The sequence below is a fragment of the Leptodactylus fuscus genome, chromosome 11 (assembly GCF_031893055.1).
Source record: "Leptodactylus fuscus isolate aLepFus1 chromosome 11, aLepFus1.hap2, whole genome shotgun sequence".
In the NCBI taxonomy this organism is placed as follows: domain Eukaryota; kingdom Metazoa; phylum Chordata; class Amphibia; order Anura; family Leptodactylidae; genus Leptodactylus; species Leptodactylus fuscus.
In genome coordinates, this window is record NC_134275.1 from 12,486,285 (window position 1) to 12,496,696 (window position 10,412).

The window sequence follows — 10,412 nt, forward strand, 5'->3', positions numbered from 1 at the left end:
GATTTGTTGGGAGTTGCAGGGGGTGGGATAGAGATTGACAGCTGAGTCCACAGGGCAAGTCATGAGTAGAGCGGCACACAGCGAGCAGAGCTCCGATATGAGGGAAGGTGGGGTGTCAGACAGCTTTTGACCATGGGGTGTCAAGTCCCTGCCCAGAACTGGCTGCGCTCAGGCTGGATGACAGCGGTGCTGGTGAGCTGCTTTTCTTCTTTAGCCCCCATGTTGGATGTGCCAGGAGGTGACATTTCGATGGGCTGTACAGGGTTAGTCAGCACGTCTCCCTTGCATCTGGTGTCCTCGCACAACCCCTGCCACATTCCTCCGCCGCGGCAGCTGAGGGGTTAAGTGTATCGCCCTGCTTGCTGAGGGAGTCCTGTGCTGCCGCCTGCTGACTACAAGACAACCTTCCTGACAACAGTGGAACGTTGTAACGTCAGTATGAACTTCTCAGAGTTTTGTGGCGATCAAAAGATGTCACTTACAGTCTTGACAACTAGTGATGGGTCCAGGAGAATAATCTATAGGTCCTAGACATGGCCACTGTGTATTATAACATCGTCACATGACAGAAAGAGAGACATGAAGAGCTTATCCAGTCTCCCTATACAGGGCAAATAGCACGTTCCCCTATAGAGCACAAGTAGCACTTTCTCCTATAGAGCGCAGGTAGAGTGTTCTCCTATAGAGCGCAGGTAGAGCGTTCCTCTATAGAGCGCAGGTAACACTTTCTCCTATAGAGCGCAGGTAGAGTGTTCTCCTATAGAGCGCAGGTAGAGCGTTCCTCTATAGAGCGCAGGTAGAGTGTTCTCCTATAGAGCGCAGGTAACACTTTCTCCTATAGAGCGCAGGTAGAGCGTTCCTCTATAGAGCGCAGGTAGAGCATTCCTCTATAGATCGCAGGTAGCACTTTCTCCTATAGAGCGCAGGTAGAGCGTTCCTCTATAGAGCGCAGGTAGAGTGTTCTCCTATAGAGCGCAGGTAACACTTTCTCCTATAGAGCGCAGGTAGAGCATTCCTCTATAGAGCGCAGGTAGCACTTTCTCCTATAGAGCGCAGGTAGAGTATTCCTCTATAGAGCGCAGGTAACACTTTCTCCTATAGAGCGCAGGTAGAGCGTTCTCCTATAGAGCGAAAGTACAACGTGTGCCCTTTCATGGGGTTACAATGAATAGTTAGACAGTATATTCTGGCACTTTCCCTTTGTGACTCTCGCCCTCTCTGTGTACTGTCCGGGGAGACGTCTCAGCCCCTGATAAGGAGAGATCTCCTGACTACAACACAACCTGCTGCATCTGCGCCCCCTCATGTGCAGCCCATTCACACCTGTCCTGGTACAGCTGAAGGTTTGTTACAATTGTATCCAGTACAGACAATCTAAGAGCCTGCACTGATACATTATAACAAACTACCAGGCCAGGAGACCACCCCCCTATACAGAGACCCCCAACATGTCACCTCTGTGTTACAGGTGATGGTGGGATCGTCTCTTCTCTACCCCGTATTGTGGAGCTTATTGTGGCAGCTGCATGGCACCATTACTGGAGGCTACATCTCCGGATCTCACTCCCTGGCCCTGATCAACTGCCCCAACGAGGAGATAGCCCGAGAGATCGCCAGGTATATATAATATATACAGTGAGTGGAGACCAGAGACACCACAGAGATCAGCGGTGACATCACTGACAATACAGCTTATGTATATACTAGAGATCAGCGGTGACATCACTGAGAATACAGCCTATATATATAGTAGAGATCAGCGGTGACATCACTGAGAATACAGCCTATATATATATACCAGAGATCAGCTGTGACCATCACTGAGAATACAGCCTATATATATACTAGAGATGAGCGGTGACATCACTGAGAATACAGCCTATCCATATACTAGAGATCAGCGGTGACATCACTGAGAATACAGCCTATCCATATACTAGAGATCAGCGGTGACATCACTGAGAATACAGCCTATATACACTCACCGGCCACTTTATTAGGTACACCTGTCCAACTGCTCGTTAACACTTAATTTCTAATCAGCCAATCACATGGCGGCAACTCAGTGCATTTAGGCATGTAGACATGGTCAAGACAATCTCCTGCAGTTCAAACCGAGCATCAGTATGGGGAAGAAAGGTGATTTGAGTGCCTTTGAACGTGGCATGGTTGTTGGTGCCAGAAGGGCTGGTCTGAGTATTTCAGAAACTGCTGATCTACTGGGATTTTCACGCACAACCATCTCTAGGGTTTACAGAGAATGGTCCGAAAAAGAAAAAACATCCAGTGAGCGGCAGTTCTGTGGGCGGAAATGCGTTGTTGATGCCAGAGGTCAGAGGAGAATGGCCAGACTGGTTCCAGCTGATAGAAAGGCAACAGTGACTCAAATAGCCACCCGTTACAACCAAGGTAGCCAGAAGAGCATCTCTGAACGCCGCACAGTACGTCGAACTTTGAGGCAGATGGGCTACAGCAGCAGAAGACCACACCGGGTGCCACTCCTTTCAGCTAAGAACAGGAAACTGAGGCTACAATTTGCACAAGCTCATCGAAATTGGACAATTAAAGATTGGAAAAACGTTGCCTGGTCTGATGAGTCTCGATTTCTGCTGCGACATTCGGATGGTAGGGTCAGAATTTGACGTCAACAACATGAAATCATGGATCCATCCTGCCTTGTATCAATGGTTCAGGCTGGTGGTGGTGGTGTCATGGTGTGGGGAATATTTTCTTGGCACTCTTTGGGCCCCTTGGTACCAATTGAGCATTGTTGCAATGCCAAAGCCTACCTGAGTATTGTTGCTGACCATGTCCATCCCTTTATGACCACAATGTACCCAACATCTGATGGCTACTTTCAGCAGGATAATGCGCCATGTCATAAAGCTGGAATCATCTCAGACTGGTTTCTTGAACATGACAGTGAGTTCACTGTACTCCAATGGCCTCCACAGTCACCAGATCTCAATCCAATAGAGGAGCATCTTTGGGATGTGGTGGAACGGGAGATTCGCATCATGGATGTGCAGCCGACAAATCTGCGGCAACTGTGTGATGCCATCATGTCAATATGGACCAAAATCTCTGAGGAATGCTTCCAGCACCTTGTTGAATCTATGCCACGAAGAATTAAGGCAGTTCTGAAGGCAAAAGGGGGTCCAACCCGTTACTAGCATGGTGTACCTAATAAAGTGGCCGGTGAGTGTATATACTAGAGATCAGCGGTGACATCACTGAGAATACAGCCTATGTATATACTAGAGATCAGCAGTGACATCACTGAGAATACAGCCTATGTATATACTAGAGATCAGCGGTGACATCACTGAGAATACAACCTATGTATATACTAGAGATCAGCGGTGACATCACTGAGAATACAGCCTATGTATATACTAGAGATCAGCGGTGACATCACTGAGAATACAGCCTATCCGTATACTAGAGATCAGCGGTGACATCACTGAGAATATAGCTTATCCACTCATATTCTTGCTGGTGAATGTTGGGCTGTGTGCAGCGGCGCTATCAGTATTATCGGCCGCTGATCTCTGTTTTGTTTCCTTAGGGGCCTCCTGGAGAAGAGATTGGCTGCCAGTGTGAATATGATGCCAAAAAGCTCATCGCTGTAAGTATATGAGAAACTCTAACATCAATTATTCAACCTCTAATGTACACGCCCCAGGACAGGGGGCGGGGCTGTGACAACTTCTCAGACATGATATATACAGGCTGGGTGTCAGTAACAGGGGGCGGGGCTATGACAACCCCTCAGACATGATATATACAGGCTGGTTGTCAGTAACAGGGGGCGGGGCTGTGACAACCTGTTACCAGTCATGATGAGTGGATGATACTAAGACATCTGCAGTAATTGGTGACCCCGCGGTGTCAGCCATATGGGAGGAGATAGTGATCCTGACCACGCCCCCGCCATATTAACCCTTTGTGCTGATTGTTGTTGTTCTTCTGCAGCTACATCTGGAAGGGGGAGATTGAGGAGTCCAGCGAGGTGCTGCTGGTAAGTGCCCCCTAGGGCAGCCCCCCTATAACACCCGCACACCCTGCAGCGCCCCTCCCCTGTGATCTCCACATTCCCCGAGTCTAATCCTGCGGGATAACCAGCAGTCACCTGACAGGCCTATAATCTAGAATGCCCCGCACCCGGCCCCTCACTATACTACAACATCTGACTATATACACATAGTTAATAATCTAGAACAGATGATCACTACAAGGTTGGTAATCCAGGACAATCTATAATCTAGAATGTCTGACCATGTAGAATAACCAGTTTATCTAGAGCAGTTCGGTAATCAGGAACCTCAATCCATGGAGAATGACTGGTGATCTAGAACAGAAGGACAGTAATGTAATCCTGGGCCATAATGTAGAATATGTGATCTTGTGGTACCGCTGAATCTAGAAAAGCTGATCATCTAGAACCTATGGCACTCCCAGAGCCCTCTCTGCTGGCACGCGCGCCTCACTAAGGGGGCGTTCACACTACCGTCAGTGTCCGACAGGTAGTGTCCGCTCCTAGTGTCCGTTCAAAATCTGGCACGGACATTAGCACTAGCTGTGTCCGTGACACTTGTCATTCATTTAAATGGGCATCGGGTGCGTTCTTTTGCACTCCGTGCCCTTCCTTCACTGTCCGCATGCAAAGATGTCCGACTTTTCAAGCGGACAGAAAAAACCTACATGTCGGGTTTTTCTGAGGAGCATATAATACTGTGTGTGTGTGGGGGGGGGCGTACTGAGGAGCATATAATACTGTGTGTGTGTGGGGGCAATACTGAGGAGTATATAATACTGTATGGGGGGGCATACTGAGGAGTATATAATACTGTATGGGGGGCATACTGAGGAGCATATAATACTGTGTGTGTGTGGGGGCGTACTGAGGAGTATATAATACTGTATGGGGGGGCATACTGAGGAGTATATAATACTGTGTGTGTGGGGCAATACTGAGGAGCATATAATACTGTGTGTGGGGGGGGCGTACTGAGAAACATATAATACTGTATGGGGGGCATACTGAGGAGCATATAATACTGTGTGTGTGGGGGGGCGTACTGAGGAGTATATAATACTGTATGGGGGGGCATACTGAGGAGTATATAATACTGTGTGTGTGGGGCAATACTGAGGAGCATATAATACTGTGTGTGGGGGGGGCGTACTGAGGAGCATATAATACTGTATGGGGGGCATACTGAGGAGTATATAATACTGTATGGGGGCATACTGAGGAGTATATAATACTGTGTGTGTGGGGCAATACTGAGGAGCATATAATACTGTGTGTGGGGGGGGGGCGTACTGAGGAGCATATAATACTGTATGGGGGGCATAGTGAGGAGTATATAATACTGTATGGTGGGGCATACTGAGGAGTATATAATACTCTGTGTGTGGGGGCAATACTGAGGAGCATATAATACTGTGGGGGGCGTACTGAGGAGCATATAATACTGTGTGGGGGGGGCAATACTGAGGAGCATATAATACTGTGGGGGGGCGTACTGAGGAGCATATAATACTGTGTGTGGGGGGCGTATTGAGGAGCAATCCTGTCTGTGGGGGGGGGCGCACTGCGGGGCAGATTGTACTCTGTGGGGCCCCGTCTCTATTTATATCAGAGAGTATTTGTTTTATAGGACACGTGATATTAGTACAGGCTGTAATAACAGATCCTGCGCGCTGTATATAGTGAACATTACATGTATATAGGGACCAGATGCCGAGACCTCTCAGTAAAACCTCTGTAAAGCCCTATTCACATCACTGTAATTTGCGGGTCCGCAGACTATTAAGGTTAGATTGCCGTGTTGGCACTTTGCAATAATTTAGTGGGTTTTGGGTTGCAGTTTGGGCATTCGGTCTCTAAAAGATTCTCATCGCTGATCTAGAACATTGATATACCAGAATGTCTGACCATAGAGAATGATGGACAATTTAGGATGTTTGACCATGTAAAATGGCCAATAATCCAGAGGTTACTGATCTAGAAGGTCCATAATGAATGATAGAATGTCCTGAATAGTCGATCATCTAGAAGGACTATAATCTAGAACCTTTAATATAGAACATGTGATCATGTAATACAACTGAACAGCCGATTATCTAGAACAAACAGATACTGATATTCTAGAAGCTGTGACGGTGTAGTGACTGATAATCTAGAATGGTTGGTGCTGGGAGGCTCTTGAGCTGAATGTGTGTAGAGGGGGTCACATACTTTACCTTCCTGCCTCTACATGCCACCCTATTACACACAGACACTCTTGCCTTTTCCTTGCAGATGGTGAAGACGCGGACAGTGAAGTTACACGAGTTATCAGGATACATCCGGTACGTAGGTGATCTGGACATGGGGGCAATTACTTATCTAATAAATGATATACAGCCCCTAACATCCCTCCCCCCCCCCCCACAACACACAATCATCTGTTCCACTTTTTCTTTTACGAAACCCAGTCCATTTTACTTGGAAACCATCAACATGTAGGTTGCTTGCTGCTGACGGAGCTTCTTCACCCCCATTAACCCCTGCCTCGCCCCACACTACAATAATCCAGACCTTTACTACGCTTGCCTGACATGTTCTGATGTACTGACCAGATGTATAGATACACCAGCTTGTTGATGGTTTCCAGGCGGCAGTATATTGCACTGTATATACTACTATGATATAATAGACTGGAATTAACCCCCTCCCTCCTGCTTACAGGTTGGTTCATCCCTTTGAAGCCCCTGATCTAATGACTGTGCCCATCGACCAAGAGAACGTGGACTATTCTAAGTACATTGAGGAGGTGACAGTCAGGACATAAAGCTGCTCAGTGACAGCGCCTGGCCGCCATTATACTTGTCGTCATTGTGACATGTCCACTGGTGGGAACAGCCGGAGGATTGGAGCCGTGGTCTGAACTGAAGGCCTGGGGTGGAGCCTGAGGCCGGAGTTATGTGACCGCGTTATATACAGGGATAATAATGATCAGTCTGTAGGGGAAGTGACCTCTGACCCCTCAAGGGGTTACTTCATGCCATATCCTCAGAGAACAACAGATCTGACCCCCCCCCCCTCAAAAAAAAAAAATTAATAAAGACACCCTAGGTGTCACAGGTGAATACAATCTATTACTATCTGTTATCAGCCATGTCAGGAGAGGAGAGGCCGACTGTAGGACAGGGGAATACAATCTATTACTATCTGTTATCAGCCATGTCAGGAGAGGAGAGGCCGACTGTAGGACAGGGGAATACAATCTATTACTATCTGTTATCAGCCATGTCAGGAGAGGAGAGGCCGACTGTAGGACAGGGGAATACAATCTATTACTATCTGTTATCAGTCATATCAGGAGAGGAGAGGCCGACTGTAGGACAGGGGAATACAATCTATTACTATCTGTTATCAGCCATGTCAGGAGAGGAGAGGCCGACTTTAAGACAGGGGAATACAATCTATTACTATCTGTTATCAGCCATGTCAGGAGAGGAGAGGCTGACTGTAGGACAGGTGAATACAATCTATTACTATCTGTTATCAGCCATGTCAGGAGAGGTGAGGCCGACTGTAGGACAGGGGAATATAATCTATTACTATCTGTTATCAGCCATGTCAGGAGAGGCCGACTGTAGGACAGGGGAATACAATCTATTACTATCTGTTATCAGCCATGTCAGGAGAGGAGAGGCCGACTGTAGGACAGGGGAATACAATCTATTACTATCTGTTATCAGTCATATCAGGAGAGGCCGACTGTAGGACAGGGGAATACAATCTATTACTATCTGTTATCAGCCATGTCAGGAGAGGAGAGGCTGACTGTAGGACAGGTGAATACAATCTATTACTATCTGTTATCAGCCATGTCAGGAGAGGAAAGGCCGACTTTAAGACAGGGGAATACAATCTATTACTATCTGTTATCAGACATGTCAGGAGAGGAGAGGCCGACTGTAGGACAGGGGAATACAATCTATTACTATCTGTTATCAGCCATGTCAGGAGAGGAGAGGCCGACTGTAGGACAGGGGAATACAATCTATTACTATCTGTTATCAGCCATGTCAGGAGAGGCCGACTGTAGGACAGGGGAATACAATCTATTACTATCTGTTATCAGCCATGTCAGGAGAGGAGAGGCCGACTGTAGGACAGGGGAATACAATCTATTACTATCTGTTATCAGCCATGTCAGGAGAGGAGAGGCCGACTGTAGGACAGGGGAATACAATCTATTACTATCTGTTATCAGCCATGTCAGGAGGGGAGAGAACGACTCTAGGACAGGTTGGGATTAGAGATGAGCGAGTACTGTTCGGATCAGCCGATCCGAACAGCACGCACGCATTGAAATGAATGGAAGCACCTGGTACTTCCGCTTTGACGCCGGCCGGCCGCTTAACGCCCCGCGTGCCGGCTACGTCCATTCATTTCAATGCGTGCGTGCTGTTCGGATCGGCTGATCCGAACAGTATTCGCTCATCTCTAGTTGGGATGTATTTGTAACGTATTGTTGGCATTGTGTTGTAACATGCAATGATGTCAGAAAGTGAATGAGGTTCAAACAAATGTGATCCATAAGTTGCACAAAAACACCCACAGAACAGATCAGCCTGAAGTGCAGCATTGTCCCTTATAGTGGAGGTCACTACATAGGGAGTTCACGTTTGTTTCACGCATTGTGGGTGGTGTTTGTCATAACAAAACCTGGGAAATATCACATCTGATTCCCTGTCCTGGAGTCATCCTGTGTGCTGTGTGAGCCTGGGGTAGCTCGGGGGTTTATGGAGATGTTGACATGACAGCCAGGACTGGGGTGTCTGCTCAGTGGTAATAGGGGGTTGTGAACCCACTCAGCATCATTGATGAGGCGCGTGTCACATGGTAAAATATAGGAGACTTTATTGATACAGGTTGTGATCCTCCTTACACTCGGTGAGATCACAATCGGATAGAATATAACAATCTCTACGCATCCGGCGGAGCTGCAGCATCTTCTGTATAATAATATACTAATTATATTCAGAGACTGCGCTGGCGATTGTCCACACGACACGGAATGGATCCACGTGAATCTCGCGAGGAGACGATTATTAGCAGCAAATGATAAAATCTGATCTATAAAATACAATCGTTACTCGCCAGACGCTAAAATAAATGATTTCTTCTCTTTATATTAATTATGAGAAATACTAATGAGTAGATAAAGATTTACATGAAGCTGTGTACTATTGCGCCTGTCACATGACCACAGAGCCGGCAGCCATCTTGACACACAACCAGAGGGGCGCTACACCTCTGAAGACTGCACGAGGCCACGCGGATCTTCTGATTGGCCGAAGACATTTAACCCCTATGTCGCCGTGGGAACAGCATGTACCCCTCTCTTAGGGGCTTTGACCTAGCCTGTTGGGGCACATAAAATGCGTCAGGAAAGTGGCCGAACGTCCTGCACAAGTGGTGAAAGTGTTACCACCGTGTTAACGGTTACAGCAAACATACATCGCAGTGTGCAACACTTTGGCACCCTTCGTATCTGGTTGTTGGAACCCCAGTGCCCCTCCTTGGTTACAAGCGGAGGCAGCGCCATCATTACCAGGAGGACATCTGTCTCCAGGTGGGGCACAGGTGGCCATAGGACACGACACGAGTTGGTGACATGTGACATGACATGAGTGGGGGAGGGGCGACACTTCTGTGACCATCGTTTGCTAATAATTTACTTTGTTCCTGTTCTGGATTCCAGAGATCCCACTGCAGCAATAATGGGGTGACCAGTACGTTACGCCAACCTCCCCACCTGCTCCCGCTACTTTCTCCGCTACATCGTCTTAAGTGCTTTATGTTCTACCCGAAAACCACTTCACAAAAATACTGTAGAGTAATAAAAGTGCGCCCTCTGCAGGCAGATACATGTATGACATTGGAACGATCACTACAGGGTGCCCTCTACAGACAGAAGACAGCACTGCATGTATGACATTGGTAGGGATCACTGTGCCCCCTACAGACAGAAGACAGCACTGCATGTATGATATCAGTAGGGATCACTGTGCCCCCTACAGACAGAAAATAGCACTGTAACTATGACATCAGTAGGGATTACTGTGCCCCCTACAGACAGAAAATAGCACTGTAACTATGACATCAGTAGGGATTACTGTGCCCCCTACAGACAGAAAATAGCACTGTAACTATGACATCAGTAGGGATTACTGTGCCCCCTACAGACAGAAGACAGCACTGTAACTATGACATAAGTAGGGATTACTGTGCCCCCTACAGACAGAAGACAGCACTGTAACTATGACATCAGTAGGGATCACTGTACCCCGTACAGACAGAAGACAGCACTGCATGTATGACATCAGTAGGGATCACTGCGCCCCCT

General features: G+C 47.4%; 1 protein-coding gene across 1 annotated transcript; it reads left to right on the plus strand.

Annotated features, from left to right (window-relative positions):
* On the plus strand, positions 1–7,133 carry LOC142185355 (protein CutA homolog). The gene is made up of 6 exons (XM_075260764.1): positions 1–192; positions 1,469–1,617; positions 3,569–3,628; positions 3,976–4,021; positions 6,311–6,360; positions 6,740–7,133. Exons 1-6 carry the CDS (start codon positions 133–135, stop codon positions 6,840–6,842), a joined length of 468 nt encoding a protein of 155 aa, XP_075116865.1. The 5' UTR covers positions 1–132; the 3' UTR covers positions 6,843–7,133.
* The last annotated feature ends 3,279 nt before the right edge of the window (positions 7,134–10,412 follow it).

Bases quoted from the DNA above. Each gene is read 5' to 3' on its own strand.
- LOC142185355 (XM_075260764.1), top strand. From the start codon at position 133: ATGGGGTGTCAAGTCCCTGCCCAGAACTGGCTGCGCTCAGGCTGGATG. The intron at 3,629-3,975 runs GTAAGTATATGA...GTTCTTCTGCAG, and splicing joins ATGCCAAAAAGCTCATCGCT to CTACATCTGGAAGGGGGAGA. The intron at 4,022-6,310 runs GTAAGTGCCCCC...TTTTCCTTGCAG, and splicing joins AGTCCAGCGAGGTGCTGCTG to ATGGTGAAGACGCGGACAGT.